Source organism: Gouania willdenowi, chromosome 1 (assembly GCF_900634775.1).
Source record: "Gouania willdenowi chromosome 1, fGouWil2.1, whole genome shotgun sequence".
Taxonomy (NCBI): Eukaryota; Metazoa; Chordata; class Actinopteri; order Blenniiformes; family Gobiesocidae; genus Gouania; species Gouania willdenowi.
Window position 1 is genome coordinate 2,531,018 of NC_041044.1, and position 19,331 is coordinate 2,550,348.

At 37.1% G+C, this 19,331-nt stretch overlaps 1 protein-coding gene across 2 annotated transcripts; it reads left to right on the plus strand.

The window, feature by feature from the left end:
• The first annotated feature begins 47 nt into the window (after positions 1 to 47).
• On the plus strand, positions 48 to 17,637 carry fbxo8 (F-box protein 8). Of its 2 annotated transcripts, none has more exons than XM_028460234.1 (8): positions 48 to 186; positions 4,746 to 4,851; positions 5,821 to 5,901; positions 6,793 to 6,937; positions 7,225 to 7,351; positions 9,535 to 9,653; positions 9,747 to 9,943; positions 15,897 to 17,637. In XM_028460234.1, the coding sequence occupies exons 2-8, from the start codon at positions 4,746 to 4,748 to the stop codon at positions 16,082 to 16,084; spliced, it is 963 nt and encodes a 320-aa protein (XP_028316035.1). In that variant the 5' UTR covers positions 48 to 186; the 3' UTR covers positions 16,085 to 17,637. The 2 variants fall into 2 exon arrangements, with proteins under 2 accessions (XP_028316035.1, XP_028316044.1); XM_028460243.1 differs by having other exon boundaries at positions 5,824 to 5,901.
• Positions 17,638 to 19,331: the final 1,694 nt, after the last annotated feature.

Here is a 19,331-nt window from a genome sequence, read left to right on the forward strand (position 1 = left end):
GGAGGGGCAGAGGTGACAGTGGATGATAAGTGTGCCAGCGGTGACCTGCTGGAGGAACCCCCGACAAACCGCCTCTCTTCCACATGAAATGACGGACGGAGACCACTGACGGTGGAGCGACCGACGGCACTTGTAGCTCCCCCTGTGTACAGCTCGGGTTGTCGGACAGAGATCATCAAAAGTCAGGTGGGTAAGCCTGTTTACAGCCTGGAAATGCACTTAGTGTGTAATTTGACACCGTGTCATCATCAAAGTCCCCACACATTCACTTCATTGAGTCGCTTTTGTTATCTTCGGATGATTGTCACTGTTTACATTAAGTTAAACTCGGTCCATAAGCTAACTCGGCGATTTGTGTCAATAGTTTGTGATTGACGGCTAGCTCAGCCTATGGGCATTCAATAGGAATCCTTAAGCCCTGCTTCAGGCCAATGAGGTTAGAGCGGAGGCGGGGTTTTCCGGTCACACAACCTTGTTTTCTGGAACTTCCAACGTTTGTGTTTACAACAGTGGAAGAGGTTTTGTTTGTTTGTTTGTTTGTTTGTATCCCAGCTGACGTCACGCTGTGCGCTACAGTGGAACCAGTTTACAAAAACATGGCAATGTTAACATTACTGTTAAAAAATGAATAAAAGTTTATTTAACCAATAATTGATTGAGGAAGCATTATCTTTCTTATAGATTTGTTTGATGAGAATGGATGTTTTTTTTAATTTTATTTATGAAAATGTATTTATTTATTTATTTTTTTACCATTAAATCCTTTCCTGTAACATAAAAGGAGTTTATTTCAATTTTAAAGGCTATCCCTTCAGGCACAATTAAACTTTTTAAAGGTCACCTAAAGTATCAAAAATGTAAACCAAAATGTTCTTTAATGTTAAGTGGTGTAAAACTAACTGATAAAAAGAGTAATAATAAACGTTTAAGAAAGGAAATCATTTTTCACAATAAAATTAACCCCAGAGGTAAAGCAATTTGGAACTCACATTTTGAAAATATAAAGTGGGAAAAAGTGTGTTTTACCATGTATTATTCAAATTATATTTTCTTTTGCAAATGTTAGGATTATTTCAATCTGTCCATTTCAATGAATTAAATACTGAAAAGACAGAATGAAGGAATTTATATATACACGTATGTGTATGAATGAATGAATGAATGAATGAATGAATGTTTAAATAAACTAATTAAGTAGCTATATATAGTAAATATACTGAACAAAAACATAAACACACAAAGTAATATTTATTATCAATTGGGAAATATTTCAACTGAACAGTTATTATTTTATTTTTGCCTTATTATTCAAGCAATAAAAACAATTTACTGCGCATAATTCATGAGTTATCACAGCTTAACCCACTAGGGCTCAGTTGGTAGAGTTTAGTGAGTCTGTAAAGCGGTTCATCCCTGGTGCACATAGTTAACCAGATAGTCAATAGTAGCCTGTGGAATGTTGTCATGTTCCTCCTGGAACGCAACTCGGAGCTGGCGCTCCTTTCATGGAACACGTTGTCTGACACCCTGATCAAGAACATCCCAAAGGTGTTCACGACGACTCACAGATTCAACATATATCAAGTTTTTAATTTTGCGATAAATAAAATTACAGTTCTATTCTATAGCTTATGTTGTATAAAAATAATTTTTTTAGTAGCCGCTGCTTATGCTACTTCTGAAAACATCATAAAAAACACAGTTATAAGAGTACTGAGTGTGTCCTAACCCAGACCCTCTCTAAACAAGCCACACTATAGAATTTACGCACACGTGCTGTCTCTTATCGGAGAAAAAGTCAAAAGTGTCACATATTAGTTATAATTTATAATGTAGTTTATCATAAAAAAGTAAAACAAATATTCCTTCAATGATAAGAGGGTTCTTCTTTAAAGATATGAATAATTCAAATCCATAATTAAGACCAAATACAACAATGTTGCTGCAGAAAAAGCAGGAGAAAAATAACACAGGCAGGAAGCTGATGACACTGTTAATGTGTAAAAGTGTGAGATGATCAATATTAATCCATGGGATGATAAACAGACAGTGCTCTGATCAATTTCACTTTATTACCGCACACACGTGTTTTTATTCAGGTAGACCTCTATATATCACACACACTGGATTGAGAGCACATTGTTTCACTGTACAGTGGGTACAGAAAGTATTCAGACCCCATACATTTTTCTCTCTTTGTTTCATTGCAGTCATTTGCTAAAATCAAAAAAGTTCATTTTATTTCTCATTAATGCACACTCAGCACCCCATCTTGACAGAAAAAAACAGAAATGTAGACATTTTTGCAAATGTATTAAAAAAGAAAAAGTGAAATATCACATGGTCATAAGTATTCAGACCCTTTACTCAGTATTGAGTAGAAGCACCTTTTGAGCTAGTACAGCCATGAGTCTTCTTGGGAATGATGTAACAAGTTTTTCACACCTGGATTTGGGGATCCTCTGCAGGCGTTGGATGGTGAACATTGGTGGTCAGCCATTTTCAGGTCTCTCCAGAGATGCTCAGTAGGGTTTAGGTCAGGGCTCTGGTTGGACCAGTCAACAATGGTCACAGAGTTGTTCTGAAGCCACTCCTTTGTTATTGTAGCTATGTGCTTAGGGTCATTGTCTTGTTGGAAGGTGAACCTTCGGCCCAGTTTGAGGTCCTGAGCACTCTGGAAGAGGTTTTCTTCCAGGATATCTCTGTACTTGGCCGCATTCATCTTTCCTTCAATTGCAACCAGTCGTCCTGTCCCTGCAGCTGAAAAACACCCCCATAGCATGATGCTGCCACCACCATGTTTCACTGTTGGGATTGTATTGGCAGGTGATGAGCAGTGCCTGGTTTTCTCCACACATACCGCTTAGAATTAACGCCAAAAAGGTCAATCTTGGTCTCATCAGACCAGAGAATCTTATTTCTCATAGTCTGGGAGTCCTTCATGTGTTTTTTTGGCAAACTCTATGCAGGCTTTCATATGTCTTACTCTGAGGAGAAGCTTCCATCAGCCCACTCTGCCATAAAGCCCCGACTGGTGGAGGGCTGCAGTGATAGTTGACTTTCTCCCATCTCCCTACTGCATCTCTGGAGTTCTGCCACAGTGATCTTTGGGTTCTTCTTTACCTCTCTCATCAAGGTTCTTCTCCCACGATTGCTCAGTTTTGTTGGACAGCCAGGTCTAGGAAGAGTTCTGGTCGTCCCAAACTTCTTCCATTTAAGGATTATGGAGGCCACTGTGCTCTTAGGAACCTTGAGTGCTGCAGAAATTATTTTGTAACCTTGGTCAGATCTGTGTGTTGGGGACTGCAACGTATGAAGGCGCAGGACTAAATTTGGCCAAATGGTGGGGTCTATCAGAGGCACACAGTCATGGAACAGGCTACCAGCCCATGTCAGAACCTATGATACCTATTCATCATTTAAAACTACGCTGAAACAATGGTTGAAAACTAACCAGAAATGCACTCAGTTAGATTATTCACTTTTTACCTTGGGCCTCAAAGTCCTAATTTTAACCTATATGTAACTTGTCTATGGTCTACTTGTAATGTCCTGTGATTTATGTATTCTTTATATCATGTCTTGTTGAATGTATACTATACTAATCTGCCTTAGGACAATGGATGAAAATTAGCCATTGTGCTAACTGTGTGTTGCTCTATGCTGACATGTTGATGAATATGCATTGTCCTAATTCAAATACATAAATGAATAAATAAAATAATTCTGTCTCTGAGCTCCTTGGGCAGTTCCTTCAACCTCATGATTCTCATTTGCTCTGACATGCACTGTAGAGCTGTAAGGTCCTATATAGACAGGTGTGGCCTTTCCTAATCAATCAATCAGTTTCATTAAACACAGCTAGACTCCAATGAAGGAGCAGAATCATCTCAAGGAGGATCAGAAGAAATGGACAGCATGTGAGTTTAATATGAGCAAAGGGTCTGAATACTTATGATCATGTGATATTTCAGTTTTTCTTTTTCAATACATTTGCAAAAAATTCTACATTTCTGTTTTTTTCTGTCAAGATGAGGTGCTGAGTGTACATTGATGAGAAATAAATTGACTTTTTTAATTTTAGCAAATGGCTGCAATGACAAAAAGTAAAAATTTAAAGGGGTCTGAATGATGCTGTCATCGTCACTATAGCGCAGGTAATTATGGGCAATTTTTAGAGGAGTGGGGTCAACAAACATAGGATTGTGTGATCCGAGGGCCACATTTTGCAAATTCATGCCAGCATTTGGAAAAATGACCAATCTGAGCTAAAATACAGTAAAAAGAACAGAAGCTTCATCATTTCAGTTAATATTAGTTGTCCTATGTTTTCATTTTTTTGGGTGTGTGTGTTTTTGGAGTTATTTTGTGGGTTATTGTTGCTGTTTGGTGTGTTTTTGTTGCAGTGTTTTTATCAGTCATTTCTTCTGTCATCTTGTGTTATTGGAGTCGCTTTATGTAGTTGCTTTAAGACCGAGGGCCGCATGTGGCCCCGGAGCACCAGTTGTCTATCTCTGCTATAGCGTGTAACGGTTGGGTGTAGAAATGTAATGAGTTACTTAACTTTTATAAAACGTACTTCAGTACAATTAAAATGACTGATTTAGAAATAAACTTCAAAAAGTACAAGTACGCATAAAAACAACTCACTCACAGTAACGTCAGTACTTGTAATCCATTACTTTCACCTCTACTGTAGTGTAACTGTGCTGTGTGGGTGGGTGTGTGTGTGTGTGTGTGTGTAGATGGGTCAGGCGTTGTGGAGACTTCCCCCCAGACAACAACAACAGCTTCAGGAAGAGCTCGTCGACCGACTGAGTAACGGTGGAGGAAGAAGAAGAACCGACCAAGGTCTTCCTCACATCTTTTCTACCTTCCACCTTTTGTTTTGAGTTTGTAGTTACAAAATGACTTGATTGGTGTTTGTCAGAAGTGTGACCTCCTTCACTATGGCTGTGATTTGTAATCGACGACACATTATTAATATTAATATCTGGCTGTTTGCTAGAAATGATTTCCAACATGACAGCAACTTAACTCCACCACTGTTTAGCGTAGGGGCCCCCGACGTTGTAATTTTGCTCCCCTACGGAGTAATGTCCCTACGTTCAGCGACGTAGGGGGATTTAATGTTGTTTTTTTTATTTTTTAATCGGTACCGTCATAATAATTGTTGCACACTTGGACACAAATGGCACTTCCAGGTGCACACGGATTGTTTTAACTCTTTTTAATCTGAATAACCCAGAAACGCATACATCAGCTGCACCGTCTATTTACTACAGGCGATTTGCTTGGATGCTCCCGTCTTTACCGGAGGACCCCTGCCATCACTGTATATACCCTCCGCTTGGTAACCGTCATCACTGTCCAACCAGATGTAGCATGTAGCATCACATGAAGCTGCTCGTCATGTTTATACCTTAACAGATCATTCTACTTGCACGGATGTGAATACGAGATGATACGTGTTCTGACTTAAAGAGACATTGGCTTCATTATGGTCGGGCAGATTTGGGCCGTGTTCTCCAGGATCAGGTCAGGCCCGATTAAGGCTCTAATTTGTGCATCCTCCGCGCTCATATGCGCTCGTCCTCCGTCTGTGTGCATTCCAATATTACTGCAGGTCCCACATAGTTCCTCCGTTAAATTTGAAAAGTGCGTCTTGGAATCAGTCTTTTGAATAAAATGTTAATTTCAGGAAATTGTTGTTTGTTTTCCACCATCACAGAAAATCAGAGGCCTTACTTGAATTCCCTCTCACTGAGCTGCAATAAGACATTACATTGTATAATAAATGCTGTTTCTTCCTAATGAAAGTAGGAGGAGGCCCCCAGAGGAGAACTCCTCAGCAGTGCTACGGCCCCGACATCTACCAACTGCTGAGAGCTCGTCGAGGAGGTACGAAACACTTTAGAATCACTGCAGCAACAGATTGGAACACTTAAAAATACATTATGTACTGTATATATAGAATATTTTAAGGTTAATCAGAGCAAGATATTGTCACTTTAAAAACTGCTGGTTTTTAATGATATTCTACAAAGCTTTGTCCATATTTGGACGATTTTGACTTTAGGACACACCTTCAAACTTGTAGAAGGCCTTTAACTAAATTTTAAAAAGTAATCAATTTCTCAAGTGTGTTTAATTAAAACGTGTTGTGGGATTTTGATATGGTAATGAAACTGTTTTCTTCATTGTCAAATATTTGCTTTAAAAAAACAAATACGTTGTATAAAATAATTGGAGTTGTTGATTCCAACCTTAGACTCAAATGGATTTGCACAAATGTAACTTGATCCCAACTCAGTAATACAACTTTTATTACAGATGTAATATTTGTGTTTATTTTTTTAATTACCTTTTTTAAAGCCCACAGTACTGAATAAGATCAGCAATGGACAACTGGTGGCCCGGGGTACAAGTAAATGCACAAAATAACTGCGAAAACACACAAATTTACAATAAAATGACAGAAGATTACACAAAAATACATGAAATGACTCAAAAAAAACAACAACCGAAATATACAGAATGACAGAAAAAATATACAAAGCCACAACAAACCTACACAAAATAACTCCAAAAACACACAAAACGACAACTAAACTACACAAAACAAAGTCACACATTCCTGTATTACTGCTCAGAGTGTTGATGATGTGGCCCTGGGATCAGATACGATCACATGTCTCTGAATCTCAGGTTGTTACTACAGTCGTGTGTCATGTTTGGAGCAGCAAACCAAAGCGTTTCACAGTGAGTGCACGTTTGTGTGTGCGCGTGCAGGTAAAGACCAGCATGGTTTTCTGGATTTGGAGCGTCTGCCGCCAGAGTTGGGTATCACTATACTGTCGTACCTGAATGCAACTGATCTGTGCCTGGCCAGCTGTGTGTGGCAAGACCTCGGCAACGACGAATACCTTTGGCAAGGGTGAGTTTTCTGATTTCCTGAGTCTTCTTTACTCTCACTGGCCCTCATTTATCAACCTTAGGTGAAAACGTGTGTAAATGTGAGTTCACGATGTGTCGTACGACAGAAACCAACGTGTGATTTATCAAACATTGGTATCTGACCAATCCCAGCGTACACATCAACCGCCCCTACTCATAGGGACGGTTGATAAACGAGGGCCTGTAAGAGTTTAAAACAAACCTGCTCCCTAAACAGACTAATGTTTTGTTTTTTAATGCTTGTTTTGTGTGACAATGATATCCTAGACTGTGCAAGTCTACGTGGGGACATTGCTCCATCTACAACAGAAGACTACCAGCTGGTTTCTCATATCGAAGGTTATACTTGCAGCTGGATGAAGGCTGCCTCACCTTCAACGCAGACCCACAGGAGGTAATGGGTCCTGTCCTCATGTTGTCAGTAGTTTACTACAGCGTGTCAGGTCCGAAAAATAAATAAATGAGTGGTTATTTGATTTTTGAGCACCGAAAGTGTTTTGCTCTCCTACACAGCACCGTTCTTAAAGGGATCCCCCTTTTTGTTTTTACAAATGTGGCCTAAAATTTTTGAAATTGACTTTTTAGAAGAGCTATGCCTAACAAAACACGTTATTTTGTACCGTAATAATTTAATTGCCTTTTAAAAATGGGACTACACAGGACACCTGGGAAGATATTTGCATGGAAGGTTTACCCTCTTGAGTGCTTGCCTGGTTGTTGTTTTGTTTTACTTCCTGTACTATGTTGCTTCTGAACCTGAAACCTGAAGTTTTCAAGTTAAAAAATGATTATGTAGTAGAAAAACTCTGCAATCTTTTGATTGTACTGTGTAAAAAACTTGGGACTAAAAATGGGACTACTTTAGAGTTTTATTTTCTTAAAAAAGGGTACTCCCAGTATCATATAATTGTCATTGCTGGTATTTAATCAATATAATATGTATTGAGTATTGTGCACTTAAAATAGCACTTTATATTTATTGTGCAATCAGGCAATTTGCAATATCATTATGCACCTAACACTGCAACACTTCAGCACTGATATCTAATTTTAGCATTTAACACTAGTGAAATACGTATGGTTCCCTGACCCTTGGCCTGTATGTTTCATGATCCACTATACTGTTTCATTGTTCTTGCTTTCTTTTTTATTTTCTGTCCTATTGTGTTTTCAAGGACATGTTTCCTCTCTCTGTAATTACTCCTCCTGCTCATACTGGCCATGAAGGCAAACTGTTTTACCTGTTGTTTTATTGATTTTATTATCTTATGTTATTGACATCAACCTGCCGCAGGGACTATAATCTTGCATATTTACATGTTTATGTTCATTAATATGTATTGTCCCTGTTTTAAATTTAAAAAAAAAAAAAAACTTAAACTTTGAGCCTGTGTTCTTCCAGCTTGAAATCATGTGATTGATGATGTCACATGGCCCCACTGCCTGTAAACATCCCATTGTTTTCTATTGGAGTGAAGCTTTCAGTTTGATTTTTACATAATTTAGCAGCTTTTTACAACATTTAGCAGCTTTTTCAGTCAAAATAACACATTGTGCAGCTTTAGGTTGCTTTAAAAAAAACAGGAAAAGTCAAAGAATTGGGGTGAACCCCCACCCAAAAGTACTTCTATTGTCAGTGCTTGTGTGTCTTCAACAGTCCGTGATTTACTCACTAACTTCGGCCATTAGAGTGCGTCAGCACACTGTTTAAAGGAGAGTAAAGGTCCCTTAAGAGAGCTCTTCTTCTCTGCTTCATTGTCTACTACCAAACCTCAGAGTTGGAACTGTTGCCCCCTGTGGTCACAGATTTTTTTCAGGTCACAACTGTTTTTATCCTCTTTCTATAACAAAAGAGGTTTACATTGACAACTTTAACTTTTCCTGTTTTTTAGAGCAACCGAAAGCAGCACAAGTTGTTATTTTGACTGAAAAAGCTGCTAAATGATCTAAAAAGCTACTAAATGTTGTAAAAAGCTGCTAAATGATCTAAAAAGCTACTAAATGTTGTAAAAAGCTGCTAAATAATCTAAAAATCAGGCTGAATGTTTCACTCCAATAGAAAACAATGAGATGTTTACAGGCAGTGGGGCCGTGTGACATCATCAATCACATGATTTCAAGATGGAGGAACACAGGCTCTAAAACTGTAAAGTAGTCCTATCTTTGAAAGTTAATAAAATGAATTTGGTGCAAAATGTGTTTTTTTAGACATAGATCTACTAATAAGGACATTTCAAAAATTTTAGGCCACATTTCTAAAGACAGTGGAGGATCCCTTTAAACACACTCTTACTTTGAAAAACGGTAACTTCTGGTCTCACAATATGAAAATACAGACTTTTTCTGTTTGGTTTCTGTCTTTTAACATTTAATTATTCTGTTTTTAGAAACAAATGAAAACGTCTGATTTTTCTTTTAAGTGTATCCCTTCTTGACCCTGATGAATAAAAATACCTTGAATTTCAATCTTAATTTCATTGAGAATTAATGTCCTTTTCTGAATGGAAAATCCAACGACCAAAACCCCGAGCGTGTAAAGTAAGACGTGTCCTCTGTGTGTCTGTCTCTGTGCTGCAGGGCATCAGTTATTTCATGTCTAAAGGAATCTTAATTGATCATCCAACCGAGCTGGCAAAATTCATTTTTTATACAAGACGACTCAACTGGAAGATGTTGAGGATTTATCTGGATGCCAGGTACACACACGCACACACACACGCAATGTTGGCCATACTTTGGTTTAAATCCTTTGCTCTTGTCGTTCTGTCCGACGGTGCGTCCGTGTACAGGAGGGACGTCCTAGACGAGTTGGTGACCCTTCATAACTTCAGGAACCAGTTCCTGCCCAACGCGCTACGTGATTTCTTCAGACACATTCACGCACCAGAGGAGAGAGGAGAGTATCTGGAAACCCTCATCACTAAGTTCAGCCATAGGTTTTGCACCTGCAACCCTGCTCTTGTGCAGGAACTCGGCCTCAGTCCTGGTCAGTGACACGCACACACACGCACACGCCCATCCATAAAGTCAGTAAAATGATGGTCCATTGTTCTATGAATCTGTGATAACCACATTTATTTATTCATCTGAATGATATCCACTGTTATCCAGGAACGTTTATTATTATTATTATAGTCATCTTAAAGATGGAAATCCTGGTTTTAATCACTAATAAAAAGTGACCAAAAATGGTGGAAAAGGTGGTGAAATAGGATTTTAAAAACCACAGAAATTGGTTTAAAGTTGCAATTTAGAGTGGACAAAAACAGCGTTCAAGATGTCAATATTGGAACAATTTGTTTAAACTGGCAAATAATGGACTTGACAAATCATTAATGTGGTTGAATTGACAAAAACTAAGCATAAAAAAGGGAGAAAAGAGGTTAAAAGTGACAATAATGGCTTAACATGTGTGAAAAGTGATGAAAATTGTCCAGAAAGTGTATTATTATTTGGGCCATAGTATATAGTCATCTTAAAGATGTAAATCCTTGTTCTTTTTTTTTTTTTTTTTTTTTTTTTTTTTTGGTTAGAACAAGTAAATCCTTGTTCTAACCAAAAAATGATGGAAAAGTTGGTGAAATGGGATTTGAAAAACCACAAAAATTGGTTAAAATGCATTAAAAGGAGCAAAAATATGGCAAGAAAAAGTGATGAAAACAGGTTTAGTTATGGCAAGTTTGGTGAAGTTGCATAAAAATGTTAAAAATAAGCAGAAATGGACTCAAATAGTTCAGAAAATATTCTTAGCTCCTTGAAGCCATCCTGACCCCAGGGTTGAGAACCCCTGAATGTTTTCTATTCAAAGCAGGACGTGTTAATATAGTCCAGACTGTTGAGTTCAGTCTAAGGTAAAACTCGTCCCCTAAAGGCTGGAAAATAATTGTAAAATGTTGAATAATTCACGTTCTCATGCTATAATGTGACCAGGAAGGTAATCCAGACTCTGATTGAGTTTACACATTTCTGTCATTTATATACAAATGTATAATTTGTTTCCTAGTTATTTGATGTTTCATTTGTTTTGTTTTTTTGACATTGAAGTGATGACAGATGTTTAGTTTTTTTGTTTAAGTGTGAAGATCTCTGAAATGTAAAAAAAACCTTGTGTTTAAGCACACTGTGGTAATGTGCAGAGCCAGCATTCAGCCTGAAGGGGGCGCTTTAGTGAAACTAATGAAGAGCCTCAGAGAAAGAAATCATGGTCAGATGTGTCCAGATGTGTCAGATGTGTGTACAGTAATCAGCGTTAACGTGTGTGGCTCCAGCCCATAAATCCATGCAGGGAAAATAATGGAGCGTAGAGAAAACACTGATGATAGAGGACTGTTGGTCAGGACATGAGCTCACGTTGTTCTGAGTGATTGGGGAACATTGTGTGTTCTGTGCCTCCGTGATTGGATTAACATGTTTTAAATTACTCTGGATTATTTCCTCAAACTGCTGCACCTTTGGCATGTTGCCAGAGTCAGATCACTGTTTGTCTTGGTTACATTACAGGCAATAGAGCGTGGTGTAGCCCCGCCCCCTCAGGCTAGCGCTAACTTTAGTAGCCCACGTGTATCATTAGGGGCTGTAGTGAGATTAGGGTAATGGTCCTAAACCCGTGGTCTGTGGCCTCTGCAAAGATCAGATCAGTCAACACATTTTCAGGACACTTTGGTCTGAAAAAACTCTACATTTTTACCAATTGTTCCGTGATTATTAAATAGACACACAAATAGACAAAATGTAGAACATCAGAAATTTGTTCATAATCAATATTATGTTTTATAATAAAGACATGTTTTACTGATGCAATGTTTTTTTTTTTAAATATTTTTTATGTTTCTAGTAAAGAACTAATAAATAATAAATGATTATTAGACACAGAGTCGAGCTACAATGACCTCATGGAAAGGATTTTTCAATATTCACAGGTCAGGGTTGGTGGTGAAATAACCCAAAGGTGGGGTGCAAAATGAAAATGAAGTCACATAAATTGTCCATATCTCTAAAAGTAATCATCAGATCAAACTAAAAAAAGATTTACAATGTGACTATTAATTTATCACAGAATAATTGGTAAAAAAAAAAAAAAGGGAATTTTTTGAGACCAAAGTGCTTGGGATGTCCTGAAAATGAGTTGAAATGGTAGTTTTTTTAATTCTTTTGTAAATAAGGCTCTTGTTTTGAAGTTAACAGGAAGTTTAGTCAGTAGACCAATGGAGCGTCTCTGTAAATCTGTGAAATGTGTTTACATGAGTTTTATGGATCAAATGAGCACATGTTGATATTCTACTTGGTCACTTTCTCACTTTAAATGTTTTCAGAACTTTCAAAGTAAAGGTGGAGAATCAACAGAGATATTTAGCCTCAGTGTGAACAAGGTTTTTAACTCTGTAGGTTCCAGATGCATCATGGGATACTTGGAAGTATACTTCAGTGGGAACGCTCACCATCCTATTCATACTATATAGTATACTGTACTAGACAGTATATACTATAAGTACTAGACAGTATATACTATAAGTACTAGACAGTATATACTATAAGTACTAGACAGTATATACTATAAGTACTAGACAGTATATACTATAAGTACTAGACAGTATATACTATAAGTACTAGACAGTATATACTATAAGTACTAGACAGTATATACTATAAGTACTAGACAGTATATACTATAAGTACTAGACAGTATATACTATAAGTACTAGACAGTATATACTATAAGTACTACACAGTATATACTCATTGAGTTTTCAGTGCATGGTACGAATCAGGGTTGGGGTCAATTATAATTGTATTTGATAATTAATTACAATTATGGCGTATCAATAATTTAAAAAATCTGTTGCTATAACCCAAATTGTAATTGGGTTCAGATAATTGACTTTGTAATTATAATTACCATGAAAATTCCATACAAATTGTCATTAGAATTTAACGCAAAACTGTGGAAATATGTTACAGTTCTATGTACAGTTCTACACATATGGAGTTAATAATTATTAAAATATATTTTAGATCAAGCTGTCACACGTTTTAACATTTAAAAAAATTACATCTTAGGTATACTGACACAAAAAAGGCTCAGATATTCACACCAAGAATATTAAAACCTATATTTTCATTGATTATGAATCCTAACAAGGTAATCAATAGATATGAGAGAAATATGACGATAGATATTTGTTTTGAGTGTATTTTACAGCTGATTTAGGACCTGTTATCATTAGAGATGCTAACACAAGAGGAAGGTTCACTTTTATTAGGTTATTTATTAAAGGCTTAGTAATTGTGATTAATTGTAATTGAACTTTTGTAATTGAGAACATAAATCACTTTAAATCAGGAATGGGCAACTTCTATCATAGTGGGGCCAATAAAATGTGATTGTCTGATTCAAGGGCCACGTTATCAACATTCATGCACGTATTAAGTATAACGACCAATCTGAGCATTAACACAGGGAAGAACAAAGGGTGCTGATGAATAGTTGACTTAACTGGCGTACCGTAGTTTTCTATGAAGTACACATTGACAATGACTCGTGATATGATATTTGCTAAATGTTTTAATGTTTTAGTGTCAATATTAACTTTTTCTGCAACAAGCAGTGGTTGAAATAACAGCTCATTTCTTTTATATCATTTTTAAAGAAGACATAAAAATGTTTTAAATAACAGCGAAACATAACAACAGGGGGGATTTGATCAAAGTGTTCTCAGTAGAGCCAGGCTTATGTTTTAAACCTGGTTCAACTAAGCCGTCCATGACCATGCTGACTTACCATTTGACCGTGGCTCAGGTGGTAGAGGGTCGTCTTCTTATCGAGAGGTTGGGGGTTCGATCCCAGCACCTGACTATGTGTCGAAGTGTCCTTGGGCAAGACACTGAACCCTAAGTTGCTCCCAGTGGTCGACTAGCGCCTTGCATGGCAGTCCTGTCCCACTGGTGTGTGAATGTGAGAGTGATTGGGTGAATGAGCTGATATGTAAAGCGCTTTGGGACTGTTTCCGTGGTGATAAAGCGCTATATGAATCAAGTCCATTTACCATTTCTCAGCTTGGAGCTCCCCAGCTGAGCCGAGCCAGCTGACAGTGTTTAGCTTAAGTGAACGTCCTCATCAGACCCATGAGATCGTTCACAGATTTAATGATTAGAGAGTGACGGCGCATGCGCTGCAGCTTTTACGATGAATGAGAAGCCAATAGGAACCAATGCTGAGACCAACAGGAAGTGACGTCATCTGAGCAGTGGAAATAAATGACGGACACGTTAGTTAAAAAAAAAAAAAAAAGGACCGACTGGTTTGAACATTTTAAAAGTAGTAAAGGTGTTATTTAGTTAATTTATCATAGCAAACAACTAAAGCATGTTGTGATCACACGCTGATCACGTGATCACACACTGATCATGTGATCACACACTGATCATGTGATCAGCGTTTAATAAAAGAGATGATGTAACTCATAATTAAATAATATGTAATTAATGAGACTAGTGAGTGTTTGATGAATAGTTTGATGAACTCAGCACTAAATGAACAGTGGGAGCAGCAGCGGTGCTGTTGGATGCTGTTGGATGTCACATCCAACACTGTAGATGCTGCAGGTGCACTGTGTGCACATCCCTTAAAGTGATAGTGTATCTTTGTCACTGGAAGCCTTGTGCCCTGTGAGTGTCCATGAGGCCCCTCCCTCTCTGCATATCCACAGCTTTCTCATTATTAATCTCTGATCAATAAATAAACACATTTATAATGTGTGGTAAACAGAGGTGATGATACACACGTATCCTTATATATTATTACTGATGGTTTAAACACATGGAGACTGTGATATCTCATTAAAAATACGCTACACATTAAATATGTAATAAGACAATGATTATATCATCATTTGTATGGATTTAAAATCACATTAAAACATTTATCATGATATTCTGTTTAATTTCCCTTTAAAATACCTTATTAAAGCGTATTTAAAAAACAAAAACTATAACAAAAGTCTTTTTAACTCTTTTTTCTTTTTGTAGATCATTATTGAGTGTTTTATTAAATCATCACTAAATGACTTCTTTAATAATGATGACGTGGTTTCATGAGAGTGACTCAGCAGATTAAACCAAGCCTGCTGCTTAAACCTGGTCAGGAGCAGGTTTGACCCACGGACTGTGTTACTATGGTAACCAAGGTGTTTTCTCGTTGATGAAACCAGTTAAAACCCGGCTTAACGGAGCCAGACTCTCAGGTTAAACCTGGATTTAACCCTGAGCTGGGTTTGATCAAATACCCCCAGGTTACACAAATGAACTTAACAGTAGCATAACCAACGTAGCATCTGCATTGTTTCACCCCATGAGGGTCCAGCTCTGATAGTGGGGTCTCCTAACCCTCTTCCCCATTAGACGGATAAAATACAGTAATGTTTAAATAATTGATAACTGACAAAAATAAATGACAAATCGTACATAAAAAGTCATATCAATACAACAATGAAAATTCATACATACAGCATATATAAAAATACAAGTCATATCAGTACATGCTCAGAGTCTGACAATCGCAGTTTCCAAACATGTAAATTTCATTTATAAATAACTGACACGTCTCTTCAGTCGTCCTTTAAAAACAGACTTCTGTTCTATTTTGATCAGGCAAAACATTCCATTCTTTCATTGCTCTGTATACAAAAGATTTTGGAAGAAAATGAGTGTTTGCTTTTGGAAGTGAAAATGTGAGCATTGTTGCATAACCATGTGATTCTCTGCTGCTTTTAAATTTACTCAATCAATCTGTGGATTTTTGAGTTTAATATTTTAATATTTTGGCCTTCATATCACTTCCAGTTACTTGAATTACAGTAGATTTGTCTTGGGGGCCACACAGAATTAGTCCGAGGGCCACATGTGTCGCCTTGCTTTAAATGATGCTAATGTTTTCTCTGCAGACGCTGTGTACGTGCTGTGCTACAGCCTCATCCTTCTCTCCATCGACCTCACCAGCCCACACGTCAAAAACAAGATGTCAAAGAGGGAGTTCATCAGGAACACACGCAGAGCCACCCACAACGTCTCCGACGACTTCGTGGGTCACCTCTACGACAATATTTACCTGATTGGCCACGTGGCGGCGTAGCTTCCTCCCCCAGCGCCATCTGCACTGCACTGAGAAACAGGAAGTGGTGAATCACTTCCTGTTCTTGTTGGAGAGTAAAGAACTCTTTTTACCTCCACACTAGAAGAAGAGGAAAACGTAGAAACTGTGGCCCTCCACTGTGACGCAGACCGCACTAATAACTGTTAACTGAAGATCGTTTGGTGTCACATGACTCGGTAGCTCTGTGGTGATTGGCTAACGCTGCATCTGCGACTCAAAGGCTAACCCTTACACGTCACATGTCAGCAGTACGATTAGACCACACTAACTCACACTAACTGCTTTTTCTATCAAATGAAGGACGGCTGAGAGTCTGGGACAAACTCCAACTGGAACCCAACTTCACGTGCTGCACTAGCGACATAATCAATGCTGTGACACGCACGGAGTCCACACACACACACACACACACCTTTGCACAGCAGCTGGCACACTGTACATGAATGCACCGGCAATGAAGACCAATGCAAAATGAAGCAATAATAATGTGTCAAAGACAAACGCACTGTGGACTGAACAATACCTGATGATTCCTTCAATAACATGTTAGCGTTTCATTTGTTCACACAAACTTTGATCTCCTGACACGTTTCAATTGTCAACTGCCAGTCTTCTTCAGAGGCGTCTGCTGATCGCTTTGATGTTTCCTTGACTTCCTGATGTAATTTCAGCAAGTTCTTATTGATGAACTTTAGGTTATTTTTGAATAATTAAGTTCTTAAGTTATTTTTCACGAACTTCAAGTTCTTTTAAGCGTTAGTCAAGGAAACGTCAAAGTGATCAGCAGATGCCTCTGAAGAAGACTGGCAGTTGACGGTGGAAACATGCCAGGAGATTAAAGTACATTTCTTGGAGAAACATTTGTCTGAATAAATGAAACCTTAACATATGATTAATACGTGCATTTTTCACCAAAAAATCTATTTAACAGGTTCAACCTCGTCCTTCCACTAAGAGCTTTTCTTCTTATTGGTCGCTGTGCTTTATCATCTGTTTGTTTGTTTTAGCTGAGCTGCTAAAACTATTGTTTCTTACTCTTGAGAGCCACTGAAAAGACAACTTGCACTACAGAATGAGAAATAAACTTATGAAAACCAACAAAGAGAAGCATTTTAACGTGAACACCTTGTTCCGATGCTGCCGTCCCAATGTTTTTGGAAAAGATGCTTTTGTACATTTTTTAGAAAGATGTTAAACTCCCACAAAACTCTGTTTTTTAGAGTTAACCTTCAGTCTTGATGGTTTTGTACTTGTTCCTCTGTGAATGCAGCGCTGAATGAACATTAATAGTAATGTTTCATATTCACAATCACATAACATTTAAAAAGATGTATCACATTTGATTCTTTCTGGTGGGCTTTTAATTCAGAGTAAGAAATGTGTGAATTACAGTTGACAAATTGATATTCCCTGTCAGGTTTGGGGTCAATTACATTTTTCAATTACAATTACATCCTCATTTATCCATGTTCAATTACAGTTACTGTGACTGGCATTATTTCCAATTACAATTAAAATTACATTTCATTATTGTTCCCCAAAAGTAAATTACAATTATGTTCTTAATTACTAAAGTTCAATTACAATGTATCACAATTACTGAGCCTGAAATAAATAACCAAATACCAGTTAATCTTCCTCTTGTGTTAGCTTTCTGTTAGCATCTCTAATGATAAATCAGCTGTAAAATATATTATTTATTAAGCAGTTTTGTTTTTCATCTATTGGTTACTTGTTAGGCTTCCTAATCAATGAAAATATTGGTATTAATATTTTTGATGTGGGCCTCCGAGCCTTTTTTCTGTCGTATACCCCTAGATTTATTTATTTTTTAATGATAAAATGATCCTGAAGAGAAATGACTTGTTTGGGAAAACGATGTGAAACATATTTGAATAATTATTGACTACGAATGTGTACAACTCTACATAAAACTACATTATGGTTCCCACAGTTTTGAATTTAATTAAACTTTTGTAGAATTTTCATGCAAATTAAAATTTCAAAGTCAATTATCTTCAATTACATTTATAATGACATTATTATATGAAATTAATTATCAACTAGGCAAGACCTGTATTCACAAGGCGAAAACATATTTGGCAATTTGAAATAATTGGCAAAAATGACAACCTGTATCTGGATTTGTTGACAAGCTTGTTCTTTTTACTAATGAAATTGAAAGGAAATGTTGTTCAATGGTACCAGTCTGAGCACTGTATCTCAAAATGTTATAGGGAAAAAAGTTTTTTTTTTTTTTTTTTTGTGAGGTCATGAACTTTGATTGATCTTTTTACTGGTAGGTCGTACAGCTTTGGTCCATCAAATAAAATACTCCACTTCACATGAACTTTTCATAAATGTAAACATCAAACTTGTACCATAAATATGGAAAATTTTGTTTTTCGATACTTGACGCAACCTTGACCTTGACTTTTTGGCTCCAAAAAAGGTCGACTGCACATCTTTGACATTGTCCCGATGACATACGTGTCATTAGTGCTGCATTAATAGTCTAGGAGGAGCTCCAGGACAAAGGAGTTGTAGAAGAAAAATAATAAGAATTCCTACGAGAACAATGTATTTACAATTACAATTATGCATTAACAATTATAATTGACCCCAACCCTGATAATCCCAGTGTAGATCTGAATACGTTTTAACACATACTGTAAATGGGTTATTAACCATGGCCACTAGAGGGCGCCTCGTGCTCAGCTGTAGTGTTAATATTACAGTATATTCACACTAATGTTCCCACAGTGATCTATGGGAGGATGTGGACTAGAGTTTATCCAGCTGTTATCCTATTGAAGCTCAATCAACGCTAGCTGCAGCACATCTGGATCACACCTCCATCAATGTAACCAGGGTTGGGCTCAATTACATTTTTAAATTACAATTACGTCTTCAATTATCCACGTTCAATTACGATTACAAACCGCATAATTGATCATTAATTTTTAAAAATTATGGCATAATTGTAATTTAAAAAATCTGTTGCTGTTCTAATCATAATTAAATTGTAATTAAGTTTAGATAATTCACTTTGTAATTGTAATTGCCATGAAAATTCAATACAAATTGTCAATTATAATTTAATGCAAAACTGCGGAACCATGTTTTTCATCTGAAAGTCAATTTCAATTACATTCATAAGTGTTGTGATGATTGTATGTGTGTACAATGTTGTTTACGTTAACATTTTAATGCATTCATGGGTGTG